The following is a 21,466-nucleotide window of genomic DNA, read 5'->3' on the forward strand; positions in this document are numbered from 1 at the left end:
AAATGAATTATTTATTTGAATGCTACCACGAAGAAATAAAAGCCACTAAGAAATTAATTTACTATTATGGTTTTCGCTTTAAAAAACATCAACCGGCTCTACTGAAATAACACAACCCCCTCAATCTAGCCGGTAACTTCGTGTCTCCAACGGTCGCCAAATGGTCATTTAATGACATTAAACGATTTAAATCATATTTAGCAATAAACGTGAAAAAAACAGAGTAGACCCTCCTCATGCACTAAAACTAAGCGATCAAGTTGAGCTTTGTTTGTCGCACAGGGAGCGCAGCACAAAGGGGGTGGAGAGAGAGAGAGTGAGAGAGCGAGAGAGACTCGCGCGCAGAGTGCCGCAGATACACACGCGCTTCTGCTGCAGGTGAGAGGCGCGCGCTGGGCAGAGAGACGGTCCTCGCGCTGGAATTTTAATGACACATTCCTAGCCTCTGTGCCGGGACTTTAACTCCTTTTCGTTTAGTTTTGTGGTTTGCCTTAACGTTTAACGGCACCGTGGCACTGCGGAGATTTTTTCCCACTCTCTAATGCAAGTGAGAGAAGTATTAGACGTTGAGTGGACTGGAGAAATCTGTGCGCTTCTGTGTACCGACAAGGCACACGGAGAGGACACATCATTTATGGTTTATATCCGTGGCACACGGAGCGAAGAAGTTCGGCACCTGCGCTGATATTTTAGTATTTGTTTCGTGCGGTGGGATATCATCTCTGGGAGAGAGAGTTGGGATCTCGGGAAACTGGATTAAAAACGCGTTTCATTGATTTCGCAATGGATTGAATATCTGGCTTTGCTGCTTTTAATGAAAAGACTTTCGGCGATGTCAAGTCATGGCAAAGACGGAGTAGTCTCAGCAAGTAATTTCTGAAATGTTTATTTCAAGCGTAAAATTTAATGTATTGCGTGAGAGAAAAGGACATTTGTTTAATGTCGTGAACATTTTTGAAGGACAACCCGGAGGAAAAAACGGAACCTTAGAAGGAAAAAGACGAGAGATATGCGCAGTTCCTGACTTTGGTTAGCCGACCAGAGAGCTTTCCGGTCGTGGAAACACATGCACTGAGAAACAGGCGATTTAACCCAAGCAAGAAGGCTTTATTTGTTAGCAAACGAAAAACTGTTAATCGAAATTAATTTTGCTTAAAACCCCGCAAGGAAGAATGAGGACTACAGGACTTGTGGACTGCTTAAGCTACTGCTTTCTTATTTTGCAGCTGCTGAGTCAGCCCGCAGCCAAACAAGTGCTCCGGTACCGCCTGGCTGAAGAGGGTCCTGCCGACATCCGTGTCGGCAATGTAGCCGCGGACCTCGGCATAACTGCCGGCATGGATGTGACTTTTACCCTCGAGTCCGGCTCCGAATACTTTAAAATCGACAACATGACCGGTGACCTGAGCACGAACGAGCGACGGATAGACCGCGAGAAGCTGCCGCAGTGTCAGATGATTTTTGATGAGAACGAGTGTTTTATAGATTTTGAAGTGTCCGTGATCGGACCCGCGCAAAGCTGGGTCGATCTCTTTGAAGGGAAAGTGATTATTTTAGATATAAACGACAACACGCCGTCCTTTCCCTCTCCTGTTCTCACTCTGTCAGTGGAGGAGAACAGACCGATTGGCACACTTTATCTTCTGCCCACGGCCACCGACAGAGATTTCGGTAGGAACGGAATAGAGCGATACGAGTTAATTCAGGACAACGGGGATATCAGACGAATCGGTACTTCAGGCACAGGCGGTGTTGACACTCACTCAGGCAAGCGGAGATTTGACGAGGGCGCGAGCCGCAGCAGCGTATTTGAACTTCAAGTTGCTGACACCACAGACGGCTTGAAGCAGCCGCAGCTTATTATCAAAGGCGCTCTGGATAGAGAGCAGCGAGACTCTTATGAGCTGACTTTGCGCGTTAGAGATGGGGGCGACCCCCCACGATCCTCACAAGCCATTCTTAGAGTAATGATCACAGATGTTAATGATAACACCCCTCGTTTTGAGAAAAGCGTTTATGAGACAGACCTGCCAGAAAACAGCTCTCCAGGTGCACCCATTCTCCAGCTCAAAGCGGGCGACACTGATGTTGGGGTCAATGGACAGATTGAATACGTTTTCGGGGCAGCCACAGAGTCAGTGAGACGTTTGCTGCGGCTGGACGAGAGCACTGGCTGGCTCAGCGTTTTACATCGAATCGACCGTGAAGATGTGAGCCAGCTCCGCTTTACGGTCATGGCACGTGACCGTGGTCAGCCCCCTAAGACTGACAAGGCAACGGTGGTCATTAACATAAAAGATGAAAATGACAACGTTCCTAACATAGACATAAGAAAAATAGGACGCATTTATCTTAAAGACGGTGTGGCGAATGTGGCAGAGGATGTGATTGTTGACACCCCCATTGCTCTGGTCCAGGTCTCGGACCGAGATAAAGGACAGAATGGTATAGTGACGTGCACCGTAGTGGGCGACGTTCCCTTTCAGCTCAAACCAGCGAGTGAAGTCGAGGGTGAAATGAATAAAAAGAAGTACTTTCTCCATACGTCAGCACTTCTTGATTATGAAGCAGTGCAGGAGTATAATGTGGTCATTGTTGCCGTTGACTCCGGGAGTCCTAGTCTCTCTAGCAACAATTCACTAATAGTGAAAGTGGGGGACATGAACGACAATCCACCAGTTTTTAGCAAAAGCACAGTTGAAGTTTCATTTCCTGAGAACAATGCGCCTGGTGAGCGTGTGGTCACAGTCGTGGCCTTAGATGCAGACAGCGGCAAAAACGCAGAGATCTCATACTCCCTGGACTCCTCCGTGAGTGGAATATTTTCCATTGATGCCGACACTGGTGACATCCGTGTCAACACCATACTTGACAGGGAACAGACGGAGAGGTACGAGTTCAAAGTTATCGCCAAAGACAAGGGCATGCCTGTTCTGCAGGGCTCAGCCACAGTGGTCATCCTGGTGGCGGATAAAAATGACAATGAACCAAAGTTCATGCAGGATGTCTTCACTTTCTACGTAAAGGAAAACCTGCAACCCAACAGTCCCGTTGGCATGGTAACTGTCATGGATTCTGATAAAGGACAAAATGCAGACATGAGTCTGTACATTGAGGAGGAAGAGGATATTTTCTCCATTGACAACAATACAGGCACCATTTACTCCACCATGGCTTTTGACAGAGAGCAGAAAACCACGTATTCGTTCCGTGTCAAAGCTGTTGATGGAGGTGATCCGCCCCGGTCTGCTACGGCCACGGTGTCGATTTTTGTGATGGATGAAAACGATAATCCACCCACTGTTACTTTTCCTATGAATAGCTCATATACTCTTCTCCCCCCTTCTAGCAATGTGAGAACAGTGGTCAGGACTGTTTCGGCGACCGATACTGACACAGGAGTCAACGCTGATCTTAGCTACAGCATAGTTGGCGGCAATCCATTTAAGTTGTTCGAAATTGATGCGGTGACTGGCGTGGTCTCATTAGTTGGCAAACTAGAACAGAAACATTTTGGCCTGCACCGTCTTGTCGTGCAAGTAAATGACAGCGGAGTTCCATCACAAAGCACCACCACACTGGTGCACATCTACGTCAACGAAACGCTCTCCAACTCTACCATCGTGGAGGGGCAGATCGCCAGAAGCCTTGGTACGCCGCTCAATGCCGACATCGCTGGTGACCCCAACTATGACTTAGGAAAGCAACGCCTTAGCATTGCCATCGGTGTGGTATCGGGCATCATGACAGTCATACTTATTATCCTTGTAGTAGTTATGGCCCGCTACTGCAGACCCAAGAACAAGAACGGCTACGAGGCAGGAAAGAAAGACCACGAGGACTTTTTCACACCTCAGCAACACGACAAAGGCAAGAAACCCAAGAAAGACAAGAATAAGAAAAAGTCAAAGCAACCTCTATACAGCAGCATTGTCACCGTTGAAGCATCTAAGCCGAATGGCCAGCGCTACGACGGTGTTAACGAGAAACTCTCAAACAGTCCAGGAATGGGCCGCTACAGGTCGGTCAACGGCGGCCCCGGGAGCCCTGATCTGGCCCGGCATTACAAATCCAGCTCACCTCTACCCACTGTTCAGCTGCACCCACAGTCACCCACGGCGGGGAAAAAGCATCAAGCTGTTCAGGACCTGCCACCAGCTAACACTTTTGTGGGCACTGGAGATAACATATCCATCGGATCAGACCACTGTTCTGAGTACAGTAGCCAAACCATCAACAAGTACAACAAACCAGTAAGTGACATATCTTAATATTAAATCATATTTGAATATTTGAGCCTCATCATCAACATTTATTCACCAACATTGTTCAGCCTACTTGTAGTATTATCATGCTGGAATGTTGTATTTGAATGTATTATAGATTTTTACCTGATGCTACTGCATCCATATATGGCCCGTTTTGATTTAGACTGTCATTTAGATGTACGAAGGCATTTTCAGTCAGGCACATCTCATTCCCAAGGGGCCTTGCTGCGGACGCGTTGGCACATCTATTAGAGCGTAGTTGCAGCACAGATGTGGGTGTTAATGTGAATGACCTTTGTCTCTATGTGTGTCTAAAGATCCAATGGGATCACACGTGGCTCTGGTTCACAGCTATTCCATCTCAGCAGTAGGTTTGCAGCTGGAGTTTGACCCAAGCTCTTTATCAAAACATGGGAGGACGGGGTGAGTGAGATGAAGCAGAAAGGGGGAAAGATTGAAAAATGTGGAATGTTAGTTGCGGTGTCATGTTTTAACGTGCTTATCCGGACAGACTGGGTAGGAGGTCGTACTTAACATTCCTGTGTCTGGACCAATCTAGCAGTGAAAACTGGCCTGATCACTCGTTCTCTCTCTTATCTCACAAGATCTTATCTTAATTTTCTCACCCCATACTGCTTTAACTCTCCTGTTTGCGTAGGCCATTATTTAAAGCTTAAAATGCCCTTTGTTACGGTAGGCATGGAACAGCTTTTCAATTTTCAGGGTACATGCGTGAAATAATCAATCCGTATCATTATTGTCCCCTGGCCTAAAGAGCACTTGGATGCTAGCTGAGGTTAATACAAAATGAAGTCAGCCCTTTCATTGTCCAGATTTGCCAGGAAAAGAACACTTGCCCTGTCGTTTCATGTGTTTTCTAAGGTGGTTAATGCATTATTGATTCCTATCTAACATGGTGTAAGTAGTGCCGTCCCTTGCATTCCAGAACAATGCCCTTTAAACACATACCGCAAGATAGCCCCCTCCTCTCTCTCTCTCTCTCTCTCTCTCTCTCTCAATATTTCGACCACACACACCTTCATTACTTTGAGATTACATCTCTCTGATTAAACCATTTCTATTCTTTCTCATTTTTGCGTAACAAAAACGGCATTTTTCATTTGGCTTGTATGCATTCGCAAATACGTAGAAAATATTGCAGCAGCACCAACAGTGCAAAATAATGTTCATATATATATACAAAATAATTGCTTTGATTTAAAAGAAAATGAAATAAGACAGAGCAATACCAATAAAGCACTGGGAGAGCTCAAACTGTATCACTCTCTCCCTCTATCAGTGTTTTTTCATATTCAGGTTTCTTCTCGCATAGCTTCTTTTCTACCTTCCATCTCTCCTCCTCTGTCTCTTATGCCCCCTTGAACAGCCCTCTGATGTGCAGTGTTTAGGTTTCTGCACTTCTTTGTGAAAGGAATACTATTGGCTATGTTTCTTTCGGACATCTCATGCATATTTAAACAGCTTCCATTTGCTGCCCCGGCACATGTATTGTGTGTCCGAGTACTCCGCTTAGATAATTATTTATTTGCTATTTATTTGAGAGCTCGAGTGCTTTCTCCATCCATTTGGTTGTCTATTCAGATGCAGGCTGTTTCTTTAGGGCGCTGAGCTAAAGAGTTCTTCAATATTACCAGTCGGCAATTACAGAGTCTTTGGCAAGAGGCGAGGTCAAGCCCAGCGAAATTACGTATATCCCCGGTGACAATTTACTAGTAGCCCTTTCTTTTTATTTTTATTGAGCATTACCAGGAGTAACCAAGATTGCACCAACCCATTAAGGTTGTTGCATAGTGTAATGGCGTCAAATATGCTATAAGAAATAGTCATTGGAATTTTATTTTGAGCCATGTTTTCTAGTTTCTGCTTGCAGTAGAACAACAGTCTTTTTGTTGAAATCTGTGATTTAATGTAACCTTCTGATGTTTAGTATCATTTTAGCATTTTGTAGCCTCTTTCGCTCTGTGGCTGTCATTCATCGTGGAGGGAAAATGTGAAACACTTGTAGCGGATGCCAGCCACTTGATTGAGTCACTGATGAGTGTTCTGCTGCTGTGAGTTGGGGTGGACGTTTAAGCAGAAATGTGTGATTCATTTAATCTAACTGTTTAATTTAGGGGTTGTGTAAAAATAATTATATGAATTGGATTTCTGCTTTGAAATGGTAAACAACACTAATGCACATAAGAATCTGTTAATAGTCTTTAATCTAAATTGTTCAAATAGATTAGAACTAATTTAGATATTTACCACTTTTGTAAATTACTTGTGTCAATATTAGGTTTGAGTATAGTCCTCTTCCCCTACTGGTACATCTTTCCTCATACACACGCATGTAGATTTTAAATTAATGATGGAGAACATAAAGTGGGATTTATTAAAATGTCTTGTAGCTGAATTGAAAAAGCTTGTTTCTTCAGTTTTTGGACAGGTTTAATTTTTTCTCCACAGCACAATTCCCTCCGGGGAAGTCAGCCATGAAAACTACCTGTGTTTTTCTCCTTGTGAAAAGGCCCGGCTCTTTTTGATCGTGTTTGATTTCACTCCTTGCCGTCTGACATCTGAGATGGTCTCTCTCTTTCCTCTTCCTCTCTCTTTTTTTTCTGTCTAGTGGAGGAAAGGCTAAAAGAGACGGAGACTAGAAAGAGGGCCCTGTTAACAGGCTAGAGAAAGGTCTCTACTGTTCTCTGTCAGTGTGTGTGTGAGTGTTGAGAGGGATCGAGTGCAGTGGCCTCGTAAATGTGTGGTCTGGTTTCATGTTACTTACATCCCCCTAATCTCCTTACGCACAGAAACACACACACAGCAGGAAAGTACACCACACTGTCCGTCCCAGACAGGTAACAGGACGACACCGGTGTTTCTATGTCCTGTTGCACATGAGACATTCAAGCTGTCGTTAATTTGACTTAATGCAGGTGGGAGACGCTGCCTTCCTGATTGCCAGAAAGGTAATATATCAAGGCCTTTTAGCACACTCAACACCTCGTGCCCTTCATCCGCATTCCCTCCAAACTTGTTTGCTTATTTGCATTAATGGGACTGTTTTCTGCTGTTAGTTGATTGAGCATCCACTCGGTGTAAACACAAATAATGTGTCTGATGGGAGAATGTCTTCCCTTACCGTCTGCAACGTTTGGACATAGTATCTGTGTGATTACAGGGAGTCCGCACTCAGAGGTGAAATTTACTGCAAAGGCTATATCTGGAATTACTATTGGACTCAAGCAATGCATACAGCAATACAGTCTGGATTCATTCTTTAATCATTTCCATAATCTCTCTATTTCTCTAGATGAGAGGCGACGAAACGCATTGAAAAACATGAGTGTCATTTACCGATGAAAAGGATTCTAGCCAATTTTGTACAAATCGGCCTGGAGTTATAACAGCCTTTTTAAAATGAGCTAAGATCAACATTTGAATCAAATATCTACCAGTGGCTTGTGTTTGTGTTTTGGTTTGCATGTACATATCTAGCTTTGTATGGGGGTGTTTCGTAGATGACCATGTGTGTGTAAGTGGTTTGGAGGTCGGGTTTTGGTCAGTGCGGCATCGCCTGTTGTGGTTCGTTCCGTCTTGCATGCGCTTTACATACAACGTGACCAAAACATCACCTACTTCTAACACGTGCAGCACAAAAACTTGCCATGCAAATGGTGATCACATCTACTGTGTTTATGTATACTCAGCTCATGATTTTGCTTTACAGCTTATTTTTATTGAACACAAAACATGACCTATAACCTATTTCTTTCATTATTTAGTCACCCTCATGTCCTTTGAAACCAATTTCTTTCTTATGGAGAACACAAAAGAAGATCTTTTGAAGAATTTCACAACAAACAACACTCTTCCAGTCTTTGGATGCAAAGCCACTTTGACTTTTCTCAAAATAACTTCTATTTTGTTCCACTGAAGAAAGAGTCATATCACTGCCTTCCTTCTTAAATCTCCATACAGGATTGTATTTTGTTTTTTATTTTTTTGCCACAAACCATTATTATTAGTCACTCTTTATGTTTTTCACTGGGTTTTGCAAATATCTAATAAATATAAAGTAGAATTTTTTTTTCATTTCCTGAAAAACAGCTAATTTGATCATCCGAGTTTTTGGAAGGACAGCGACAATATACAGGTTTTAAATGAGACAAGGGTTAATATATTTTTTTGGGAGAGAATTATTTTTAGTTTCTACTTTTAAAATGACATTATAAATATTCTCAATAATTTAAGTGGCCGGACGGTGTAAATTGCTTTACAAATCAATGAAGCAATCAGACTATATTTACATTCAGTGATATAGGCTATTCTGTTCATCACAATACTGGACCGTTAAATTAACTACAAGCCATCATGGTCACGTCACATTAAATTACACGCCATGCGGTGGCACAGAATTGGTTGCATGTGGGTAATGGAGACCCGGACAGAATTAGATCAGCTGTAGAGTTGATTGCTGTGTTATTAGGCAGAGCTTGTCAGTTAAATGCTAGCCTTGAACCGCCAGCGATGACCGAATCTGTCACAGGTACAGATCTGATTCAAGACGACGCATGTGACCGTACAATGAGAAAGACTTTTGGAACCTATTCAAATGTAATGAGTAAATGCAGATCTCATTTCACATATTACCATATGCATATAATTGACCTGTTTTCACTAGATCATCATTAAATAAAGTCTTCATCGCACAGCTTTGAAATGTAGAGACCAACTCTTCATTTGCATATACAGGCCATTGTTTAATTTGCGCCTAGTGTCTTGTATTGACATGGCCGTATGTAAAACAGTAATGTAAATGACCTTTGAAACTTTAGCCGGACTACAAAAGCTGTTTTTGATACTCTGCCGGGCCAGATTTACAGAGAAAGCAGTTCAAAATACAGTTGCATTTTTTTTCTTTTTTTGGAGTGCATTTGTAGCGATTGCACTTGACCTTTTGCAAGTAGTGCAATGTCCCTTTGATTTTTTTCCCTCCATCTGTTACTGTAAGTAATCTATCCTTTCAGTTGCCCGTTGACAGCTTGATGTAGCTCAAGTGCGCCAGGAGTCTCTCTCCCTCCCCTTCTCTTCCATTGCCTGTCTTCCTCTTTCCTCCTCTCTTTATTCTCTATGCTCTCTCGTAGTGGTTTGGTCACAGTGGTCCGTGATAGTTATGATTGAAGCTATGGAGACACACTCGTAACGTTCATCATGCTAAAATGATCAAAGCGACGATTGCAGGTCGGAAAAAAATGCGGCAGGGGCCGGAGCGAAGGAAAAAGCGAGATCATCTCTTGATTGGTTGCCGCTGTGCTGATTGTAAGTGCCAGTATCATCGCTGTGTGTGCTTAACCCCCGTCTGTACTTCAATTCCGTTGGTGTCAAACTTGCAGAGTGCACTAGATTATAACCCTGAAAACGGGCCCACACACGTGCTTCTCGACTGTATCATTTCCTGCAGTTCACCAAAGTGTAATATTGCAGATTCTTGTCCTAAACCCTGCTTTTCTGTCTGTCATTTGTGTGTTAGTGTGTCCGTCAGTATTTCACTTGAGGACCACAGTGATTTTTACCCAATTTGCGTTTGCTGTTGAGAAAGGAGTGTGAAGCGTAGCTCGGAGTGGCTTATTACTTTTATAAAATGGTATCAACAAAAATATGATAGACATGTAACATTGATCGTTGTCATAAGGAATTATGAAACCTCTTATTTTCTTGGTTAATAATTGTGGAGACCCTATATGTTTGTCAAATATAAAAGGCACATTGTCAGAACATAGCTTGTTTACTTTCGAAGACAGAATTTAATTTAATAATAATTCATAATATACTATAATAAATGATACTTTTATCATTGATATTTATAATTCGAATAACTTTATTTTTGCTTTATTTTTTTATAGGTCTGTGGTTTGCTTAAACTATTCATATTTAAGCATTTAAATGTGTTTGTTCCAATGACAATAGTATATAATAAATACTAAAAACTTAATAAATATTAACAATTAAACATAATAGTCATTACAGTATTCTGTCAAATAATATTGTTCATGCTGGCTCTTTATGATTGCCAAAAAAACATACTGCCATCATTTTTGCTTTAATATAAAATATGACTAATGTGCAGTCACAGGTGTAAATCAGTATTTTACCTCGGTGCTTATAGAGTGGTCCATCTCATTTGAATTTCGAGCTCGATCTATCTATTTTCCATGGCGGCTTGTCAATGTAATCTCACCTCCACACCATCCTGATGAGAGCAGTGTTTGTGTGACACCACGTGTGCACATCTGTCTGTTTGTCTGCTCTCGTGTTATTGTTTCCGCAGCTCCGGCCCTGTCTGTGTTTACGTAAGAGACGCTTGTAAAAAGCACCACCACGTAGCATTGTTACAGGCTAACTCAGGGAATAGTTGACTGTCGTCAACACAAAGAAGGCGAACAGGGATCAAACTAAGTTCAGAACGGCTCTCTTGGTTTGAAGGTGAAATAGTTGTGTTTTCATTGTGCCGTGTTAATGTTTGTGGCCTGGGGCCTCTCTCACAAAGCTACATGGGTGAGTTTCAGTTTAAACAAACTGTGGTTTTTCGCTCATAATAAGGTGGATTGTTTTTTAGCACTGTTCATCGCCATGGTAACTTGGGCTACACGGCTAACCTGATTTAGAGCAGGTTTTTCTCTGGGGATGAGATTGCAAATAAAAGTCACTCACTTTTTAAAAGTTTATAAATTGAGCTATTAGTATTATTGTTTTAAAGGGGGTTTTAAATTAATATCAAGTTCATATTTTAAAAGAAGTCTAAAATAAACAAGTTTCTATATGATTTTTTATATGATTTAAAAATGTTTTATTCTTCCAATTGTAATTTCGGAAAAGTTTACAGCAAAGTTTATATAGCACAACAACAGTCAAGTTGAGCTTTATTGCCATCTCATGATAAAATAACCCTATTCCATGACATTTGTTCCGCACACTTTGTGAGATAGGCCTTTGATGTGGTCTTTGGTGCATCTTTTTAAAGGCGTCATGAAACTGTGTTTGCAGACCATTTTACAACTGTTAAGTGATGTATTCCCAAGTGAAACAGGATTTTCAATATGACAGGAGGTTAATGGAGAGAATTGAAAAGATATTTGTGATGTCTGCTGAAAAGGAACAATGTTTCAGAAGATGAGTGAGTTAGTTCATTTGATGAAAGATTATGAAGACGTACTTTGTTTCTTTGGAATAACGTCCCCAGATAAATCACTCAAAATAAGACCACGGATGTGTATTAAAGATGTAAATGGCGTCTTTCTTGATTTCATGTTGGCTGGTGTATGTCTGTGTGGGTTGTACAGTATGTACTAAAATAATACACACCAAATATGACTGACAACTTCACACTGCAATGGAATATGTGTTTGTGTATATAGCTTTGACTATACTTGTAAAACATATCAAACCCTTTAAAGTTATAAAAAAAGGTTAATTATTCGTCCAAATCATGTTTTCTATTAAATTTATCAAGATGGTTTGAGGAATAGATTAGGGATGGACATGAAGTCTTTGTGATTTCACCTGTAATATAGTGAAATAAATGTATGTTGTGTGTGAAGACATCTTAAAGTGAGTAATATAATTTTCCAAATCCAGATGGTTTTATGAAATGTGACCCAGATCTTTCGAGCAGGCACAAAACAAGACTCGTATACCTGCGCGCAGTCCGCCACCAAGCATTTGTTTGCCTTCTTAACATTTGCTCTGCCCAAACGTAAAGCACACGAGTGAGGCCTGAAATATTAAGTGAGTTTTGATCTTTTGACTGCATAAATGGAGATTAAACACCAGGGCCGGTATAAATAATGCACAAAGTCTTACATATTTGTGTAAAGGAAACTGCTTCTCATCACCAAGACCTCATTGGTATGGAAAAGAGATGCGGCTGAAGGGATTCAAACGGAATGGAATAAGCGTTGGATAGAACAGACTGGGCTCTGCCAATAGGATCCATTTCTTTTGTCACAGTGTCATTCCTCGAGCCACAAAAAGAGATTACAGCCGCATGTGTGCGTGCGTGTCCAGTCTGTTCCCAAATGAGATTATGTGTTTGTGTGGGGCAGGAGAGAAAAGGTTCAGTGGCCATCCATCAAGTTGCGGGAGAGCCGTGTGGCACTGCATCTCTTGAGCCAGAGCAAGGCCAAGGTGTGGGTGTGTAAGTGTGTGTTTGTGTCTGAGAGAGAGAAAATCCGCTGCAACAAGGGTCTCTACGGTTCAGCCATTCCATCACAAGAACACTGTCACTTAGCTGCATGCGAGGAAAGGTGTCTGGGCGCGTGTGTGTGAGTGCATTAGATTCATGGCTGATCTCAAAAAATAAGAAAGCTATGACCCAGAAAGTGTACAAAATTGAAGGAAACAATAGATCTTTTGGTGACTGAGGATTTTAATGGGTGTTTTCCATATAATTGTCAGAGTTCACATTTTCATTACGAAACATAATCCAGGACGTTCACAGGTAGCGAAAGTATTCATTATCACATGCCACCTCACCCGACTAGCCAGGAAGCATTATATCGATGAGAGGCCACCAAAAAGAGACCAGGCTATTAGTGCTGGCCAATAAATCTTGTCAGTGCACGGATTGCAGGGCGGCCCTTGAAAAATGAAGGTCACGCTCAGGAGTTTATGAGAGGCTGTTATAAAATCAGCTGAATTATGGAGTCCCCTGGGCCTTTTCAGTCATGTTAATTTCAGCCACCGCGATCCGGTGTCCTCCCTCTCTTGCCGTAACGTGGAATAAGACGGGTGATTAGGTGAATTATATTGTGATTCAGGGTAGGCTATGCCATGGAAGTGTGCTTGTTCACTCTGTGAATGATGGTCGGGTGCCAAAGTGTGTACATGTGTTGGAATCATATCAGACTTCAGGATGGGAAAATCATATGAAATGGTGCAATATATTCAGCTTATTAAAGTTGGAGCGCCATGATTGATTCAGGGAACGTCTGAGAAAGCAGATAAGTTTTAACCACTGGCTTTTGTCATGAGGTGGTGATGGCTTGGCTCATGAATATTAATCAGGTTGTGCTGATGTTGTTTTACTTCATGTACTGTTTACTTACTTTTTTTGAAAGCCTTCACAATAGTACAGTGTTATATTAAAATGTAGTTACTAGTTCAGTAGTTCAGGATGGTTTAAAGAGATAGTTCACCCCAAATTTACTCCCCATTTACACAACCTTTTCATTTCAAAGCTGTATGACTTTCTTTCGCAGAACACAAAAGAAGATATTTTAAAGAAAGGTGATATCCAAACCATGGTGGTGCCTACTCACTTCTACTGTATGGAGACAAAACCAGTGCAAAACAAGTCATTGCGTATCGCCGTGGTTTGATTACCAACATTTCCAAAATATCTTCTTTTGTGTTCTGCAGAAGAAAGAAGGCCATACAGGTTTAGAATGACAAGTGGGTGAGTAAATTTTAAGGTGAATTGTAAGTTTATTGTCAGAACACCATTGTGTTTAATATTTTGACATGATATTTTATTTTTTTTATAAATATTGTAAGTATTTATCAGATTAAAGTGTTTATATATATTTCAGTTTTCGCTGACTGATAAAATGTAGTTTATTCTGACAAAACGTCTATATGTGGGCGGCGTGAGGGGTGTGACAGAGAAACATATGAGAGGCAAGCAAACTCCCCTCTAATAAAGTCTTTTATAGGCCGAAAACAATTCCTCTGCAAGTATTGGGTCTATGGTCATTTAATTTTCACCAGCTAGCAGATTTATAGAGTCTACCTGTGCTCTCTACAGAGACACTACCCTGAATTAAAACCTTAGGGGACTGAAATATATATAGAGAGATCGTTCTATTGCTCCCTACAATCCCATCTTTTCTTCCCACTCCACCTATATTTTCTCAAGACAGTTCCTGTAATCACTAGGTTGTGTTCGTCCAGACATCAACCCCCTTGATCTCAAATTTTCACACAGACTCAACACCAGCAGCCCCGCCAATATAATAACCGGTCCAGAGGGCCAACATCTTCAGTCGCCCTTGTTTTTTACAAGGGGTGGTGGGGTGATAATCTAAGCTTCCTCTGTGACTCTTCTACAACCAATTTACTTCAGAGGTGGGGGTCATTGCAACACTTGGACATTATAGTCCGTCATGAATTACAGGCCAGGCCTTGAATTGTGGGAATGCCCGGAGGAGAAAAGACATCAGGCTTTTCACATGTGCCAGAAAATAGCTCAGGTTTGTTATCGGCCCCATTAGCCAGCTGCTAAATGAAATCCGTCATGGACAACAAAAACAGAAGCCATTAGAGTAACAAATACATTACAAAAAAATATTCTGTCATAATGGCACAGGGAGGGAAAATATTAAGCAGAAATGAAGTCCCACAGAAACTGTGGCTTTTCTTTAATCAATTCATTTTTAATCAGCCATTATTAAATTCCATTTAGATGTGTTGCAGAGTTATTAAAGACGAAATGAACTATTAAAGGAAGGTACATGATTTCTTTTGCGTAATGGTGGCTAAACTCTGTGGCTCACAGTACATCTCAGGAATGCACATGCTCTAGTGTATAATAGATGACATTGTAATGGGCTATTCCCAAAAACCTCAAGCTAGTTATTAAACCTCTAGCCCTCCTGCTCAAGTATGGTGAAAGAATTGGAGCAGTCTTTAAGAGGACCCTCATTTTCATATGTCACATGAGCCGTATGTGAGGAGAGATTATAAGCCCACACTGCTACACAAGAGGCAACACCCCCGTACTTAGAGTATGCCTGAAAGATTTACAGTGTGCTTGCTTATTCTCCAAAAGCCTTGTGAAAAGACTTTCCGCTCCTTTCAGTTGAATGGAGGAGACGACAATACCATCAGCAACCTCTTAAACAGCGCCGCACGTTATCTGCACTTGCATGATTTGGCTCGGTGGGATCTTCGCTTTAGGAGTATGTTTATGTTGCATCCTTGAATTTATGGCTCATATTAAGTCTGCCAGCTTACCTAAAAGACCACCTAGAGAGAGTATGTATGTACAGGATGTACATGTATGTACATACATATTTACATACACACATAACTTTACTCTCTATAGCTTTACTCTTATGTTTATTGTATTGTATTTCTTATTTTTTATACTCATAGGCCCTTATTTAAATCATCTGTGTAACTGTATTCTATTGTTTGATGGTCTCTGTGTGTTGCTGATTCTGTGTACTGGATGCTCCTGGCACCAAAACAAATTCCATGTATGTGCAAACATACTTGGCAACACAGCTCTTTCTGATTCTGATATATATGAATTGATATCTATCTATCTTTATATATATATTTATCTATATATATGTCTACCAACCTACCTAGTATCTAAATGTATGTATATATATATACATACAGTCTATACATATAGATAGGTAGGTTGGTATACATATATATACAGTTTATATAAGTACAGTGCACACACACAAATATAGATGCTAGGTGATAAAGACGAAAAAACTTCTTTCACATATATTCAATATTTTGTTGTCAAACACTGTCGATTTAGAGTGTGAGAAAGATACCATTGTCATCAACCTTGGTGGCCATGTGAGCAAATTACTGGCTGACGTTTCTGAAAAAAGTTTTTTGGTGTTTCACATAGTTTGTTGTCCTTTTAGGGGTCCCTTCTCAGGAGTGCTTTGTAGGACCACTGGTAATTTGTGTCTTCAGTTTTTGGAGATCAGTCAATTCAGAAGATTCAATTAGCCGTGAGAGAGGGGCACTGGCTTTTACAGCGCGGTCACATAACTCAACAAAGCACTTGCAGACCTGGCTAAGCTTGGAGCTCTTGGCACACAAGTCCAACTCTGCTAGCCAGCATTGTTTTTCTTTCTTTTATACTGCTATTATCACAGAGAGACAGACCAAGAGAGCAACAGAAGAAAGTTTCAAGGGCCAAACATCTCTATGGTGTCCTGGAAACGCTTCAAACGTGGTGTTAAACAAGCCCATGAAACATTGTGGATTTAAACACATTGTGTCCAAGACTCAACAATCATAAATCTGTCACTGCAGAGCCATGCCTTACTTCAGATATGGACTATATTCTCACAGCCTGACCACCATTGATTATAATAAATGATGTCTACAGCTTCAAAGAGGTCCTTGTTCAAAAACGTGAAATGATGCTTAAATTCCAATGGTTAAAGCTTTGATGCTTTAAATGGAAGATAACCATTCCAATGAATGAACCTAGGTTAAGCATGTATGGAACAGATTATTATAGGGAGATGTGATGTTGCTTAGTTCTCAGTTACAGTAAAAAATAAAGTCAGTTCAGGCATTTAAAGAATTGGTATGTGGTAAATATTTATGACCGAGTATCTGTATGTTTTCGAAATGGATTAAACAGGATCTTATCAACCCCCCAATACACACATTCAAATGTGTCTGTTAACATCGACAAACACACTAATGAGAGGCCAAGGAATTTCTACTCGAAAACAAATCTGAAGCAACAGTTGAGCACAAACCTGCTCCATATGCTTTCATCAAGTCTGTACTGTTAAAACTCCTCTTCTCGATTTGTTCTGTTTTTCATCTTTCCTTAGAGCCAAGACATTCCCTTGTTTCTCTCTTTCCAGTCTGTCAAAAAGTTTGGCTAGTGGAGAAAGGCTGAGCCGGAGGGACATGAAAGGATGGGCTGAGTATGGATTCGAATACGAGCACTCTGGGTTTGGATGGATGTGAAGCAAACGGTCCAGAGGACTGCAGGGCAGTACAGTGGTGCTGTTCTCAATGTCTGGATGTGAACCGCTCCTGCTCATGCAAATGGAGAGAGAGAATAGATGCTAAAAGCCCACTTGTATAGTGATTTTACATAATGTTCTTTAAAGTCCAGATTCAAGAACGGAGTTGCATTGATATGCAGGCCGGGGCACTCGCTTATGTAAAAAAAGTAAAAAAATGTAGTGTGATCCTGTTGGCTCCCATTAAGGGGATGAAGGTAAATTGTAATGTGAACTTAATAGTATGAATGTCACATTAAATGCTGAGATTTAAGAATGATATGTGTATGTTAATATACCACAAATCAATATGTGGTGGACCACTGTAGTTTATTGTTAGGAAGGTATATTGTTGACCTTTCAGGTTTAACCTTTCTGAGTTGAGCTCTAGGAAAAAAAATATGATTTATTATTAAAATCTTAATTTGAAAATTTCTGAGGATTTGAGACTCAGTGCACAAGAGTTTCTGAATTGAAATGATTAATTTACGATTGATACCTATATCAATATATATTTGGCCAGTCGGTTTAGAATTATTACCTGACACTGTCGTCTCAAGTCAATGAATATTAATGCACTCTGTGCCCTACATCAAGCAGCTCTAAAATACTGTCTCCATATAGTGACATCACAGCCCCCCCTTACACTTTAAAACTAGCTCTGCCTCCACTGCACACAGATGTGTGTGTTAGTGTATGTTTGTGTGTGCGTGTTTTTGGGCAGCACTGCATGCCGAAATCACATCTCGACATAGGCCGCGTTATTCACTACATGTCAAAAAGGATAGCGGGTTCTACCAAAATAACTTTGGCAGCCACATTCAACTGCCACGAATGCGTATGTGTGAGCTTGTGTGTGTCTCTGTGTCTGTCTTAAGCAGATGTACTAAAGAACTGGCAGATTTGAAAAACAGGCAAACAGGAGGTGCTGCAAGCGTCCTCGGGGCCTCTGTGTTTTCAATCCGGGTGTGAATACAAGAGGAAGAAGTGTAAATAATAAGAATAAAACAGTAGGAGGAACGTTCAAACTTTTATATCTTACTCTTCAGTATTCCCAGTTTGGCTCTGTCTTTCTGTCTCTCTCTCTTGGGGTGTTGGGAAGTTTGGACCAGCTTTAGTCTAATGACACTCAAGGAAGTCAGTCTCTCTCTGTTTCTCTTTAATAATTTAGTTATGTTTGACTAAATTTGATAATGATGCATAAAGGCTCTCTCCAAAATTCAGTTGCAGTGAATTTTTCGCACTCATTTTAAAAATACGTTTTTGTGCGCTCAATCTGTTTGTTTGCATCTGTATCCCATCATTAATCTTATCCTGTTATGTTCCATCCTTTATTAAGTAGTCAAATTAAATAATTTGTCCCATTTAACAGACAGAAGGTCTTGGGAGAGAGCTCATCTCATGCGCAGTGCACAGTTCAAACTGTTCAGCTTTTAGGATGTACGTCCCAAAGGAAAGAAATATCACAAATTAGATCTGTTTAATATATATTTCAATCGTTCCTCGTAGACCGCAGTAAGATGAAATAGGAACCAAATGAAAGCTTTTGTTAGAGTCTCCTGCTCCTAATGTTTCTCTCCTGAGATTCTACAATGGTAATCTCTGATAGAGTTTCAGGAGATGTCAACAATTTCACAAACTGTACAGAGGTTTTCAGAAGTCAGAGATTCTCGCAAGACCTGCAGTAAGCATTGGATCTATTTTGTCCACATACATTTAACATCTGTAGACTCTGTGTTTTTATTAAGTCTCTATGACTTCAGCGGTTTACAGACGTAAACAGTCTTAGCTGCTAGATTTTAACATCTTTGTAGTAAACAGAAAATATCTGCAGAAGGTAAGGGGTGAAATGTAAAGAAAGCGAGCGAGAGAGACCAGCCGCATATTTTCAGTCATGCATTTTTAATGTCGACTCGGCTCCTTCTTAATTAAAACCGATGCATCAGAATATACTTTAGAGTCATATTAGTGCGACTGTTCATAATGCATAATCTCCCGTGAAGTGTCTCCGAGATGTTTTGAGAGCAGCGGGGTTCTAAGCAGAGCTCTCTTTGAAAGCAAAGCAGATAACTAGCTGAGGAAGGCCTGCTGGGGTTGCATAATCACTGCCTGGACCTTAGAGAGATTAAGATATTGAGGATGTCTGTTTGTACGGGGTTTCATTATGGTAAATACGACTTCAGAAACTGAGTGTATGGTGACCCTTTGAGAATGTGGCGAAATCAACTAAATGTTCTTTGTAAGGATACATGCTTGCTACAAACCCACACACAGACATACTGGCAGGTTGTGCTTGCGTATTGGCATGCATTCTTACACATACACAAATGCCAGCTGTCAGATTAAACTTAAGCGGAACGCACACACATACACACACGCATATTCGTCCTCAAATTAATTAGTGGCAGGTGAGAAATGAGTGAGCTGTTTCTATCCTGAGCTGGAGCGTCTCAGCGGATTTGCTATCTGGTCTATATCTGGCTCAGAGGTCGCTGGTTCGGGCCAGCTAGAATGAACGAAGCCCCCCAGAGCCCTTTGCAACTGGCCTCCAGATGGATATATGTACATTTCCATTTAGGTCCGGCCCAATTCCCCTCTCCTCCACTCTCAATCTCTCACATAAAAGTCTGACGATTGTGAGGTAAATGACAGTGACATTTGCTCGGATTCCCCGGTGTTTCTGCTCTGTTGTCTTTCCACCCTGCACTCTTTATAGCCCATTTTTCATTTTTACTTGCAGCTCGTGCCGGTCCTTCCTCTCTCCGTTTTTTCAATTCTGTGTCTCTCTCTTTCTTAAAGCTACAGTCAGCATTTATTATGCAACCAACGAAGAGTCCTCTCTAGTTTTGCTTTTAATCAACATTTCAACATTTATTTTGTCCATTCCAGTCCAGTGTCTGTTCAATTTTAACAGGAACAAACCTCAGGAATTATATAAAGTCACCAAACAGCAATGTGAGAGAATGCAAAGACAGATAAAAGTTCATAAAAAATCAAAAGTAATAATTTGACGTAAACACTATGTATAAATAGTACATTCAGAAGAATGGAACGCAATTTTGCGGTGGTTCTCTTTATTTTTATGTTAGAACCTTTATTTCCATTTCTATCTTTAAATCCCACCAGATTTGAGGGGCTAGATGTGTCGTAAACTACACATCACTTTTCTGAAAAGGTACATCTTCTCGCTTTTTGCCTTACATATGCAACAGCATTCAGTAGAATGCCCTGTTAAAGACACTATGCATGTACTGTTTACAGTATTCATGTACTTGGAATGAAATATGACCGGCATTTGATTGCTGTAGCAGCGCCAAGGGAAATTTTCTCGCTTGAATATATCCATATATTATCAGTTTATAAAAGTGGGGTCAGGGTGTGTGTTGGCTGCTTGAGTGTATGTGTAATTGTGAAGTTTAATTTAATATATGTATACATAATTGAGGTCAACCTAAAGGAAGTCTTGTGATGTAGAAAATGTGTAATAAGAGTCCATACATACTGTATGTATGCCAACATATCACAATTTGTGGATATAGGAAGGTTGGCAGCTCAATATATATTTGAGAGTGGGAAATTCTGGGTCCGCTACTGTAAATATCTCTGTATTATTATTTGTTTTACTAATTGTCCTTACAAATTATGTTTATAATAAATAGTATTTTATATTCATAGTATTTGTTATGTCCTGCTTTAAGGACAGCTCACACTTGATCTGGCATGGACTTCATCGGTTTGTGCAAATCTGATGATCCATGTCACCCCAGCATGATTTGAGAATGCTCCAAAGAGCATCTGGTGAGCATCAGTGGATTCAAGGAAATCTTGCCCTTTTTTTTTCAATGGCGTCAACATGATCACAAACGTGCTTTTATTTGACTGGTAGAATTGATGCAGTGCAGAATAAAGTACTATTTTTTTCATCATTTATGTCACCTCAACTGTTCTGTATCCTAAATGTTTTTATATATTAGTTTTAATGCACAGAAAAATACTTTTCAGTGTAATTTTAGACCTTTGGATCGCACTGTCATTTGTTGTTTATGTTGATCCCACGGCTCTCCTCATGGCTGCCTTTTATCCATCAAGCTCCCAAGAGTGCCTGTCTGTTTTTATGGGTCCTCGTAATCGCCTGTTAATTTCAGGCACCTGCCTGAACGCCCCGCTTTATCAGGACGCTCCTAATGACCACAGAGATCAATTTTATTAACACTTGTCATCATATTTTACGCATATATAAACAAACTGATTTGTGGATCCCAGAGGGACGTTTACAATAAACACCTGGCAGTCTTAACCTTCCATGCTCACAGACCGACAGTTTTTTGCTTGTTTTTGTTGGCATTTGGATAGTCGTGTTTCCGAACCTCAGGAGATGTTTTGTACAATTGTGATGATAGACGCTATCAAAAATTATTT

At 40.7% G+C, this 21,466-nt stretch overlaps 1 protein-coding gene across 6 annotated transcripts in view; it reads left to right on the forward strand.

The window, feature by feature from the left end:
- The first annotated feature begins 388 nt into the window (after positions 1-388).
- The window catches only part of pcdh7b (protocadherin 7b), a 107,959-nt gene continuing 86,881 nt past the window's right edge, over positions 389-21,466 (forward strand). For 5 of the 6 annotated variants that reach the window (XM_056749525.1, XM_056749526.1, XM_056749527.1 and 2 more), the window contains exon 1: positions 389-4,253. In XM_056749525.1, coding sequence (XP_056605503.1) covers positions 1,173-4,253 — 3,081 coding nt within the window. In that variant the 5' untranslated portion in view covers positions 389-1,172. Of the gene's footprint in view, positions 4,254-16,870; positions 17,199-21,466 lie in introns of those variants that run through there. The other variant, XM_056749529.1, reaches the window with a different exon arrangement.

This window comes from Triplophysa dalaica, chromosome 1 (genome assembly GCF_015846415.1).
Source record: "Triplophysa dalaica isolate WHDGS20190420 chromosome 1, ASM1584641v1, whole genome shotgun sequence".
NCBI lineage: Eukaryota > Metazoa > Chordata > Actinopteri > Cypriniformes > Nemacheilidae > Triplophysa > Triplophysa dalaica.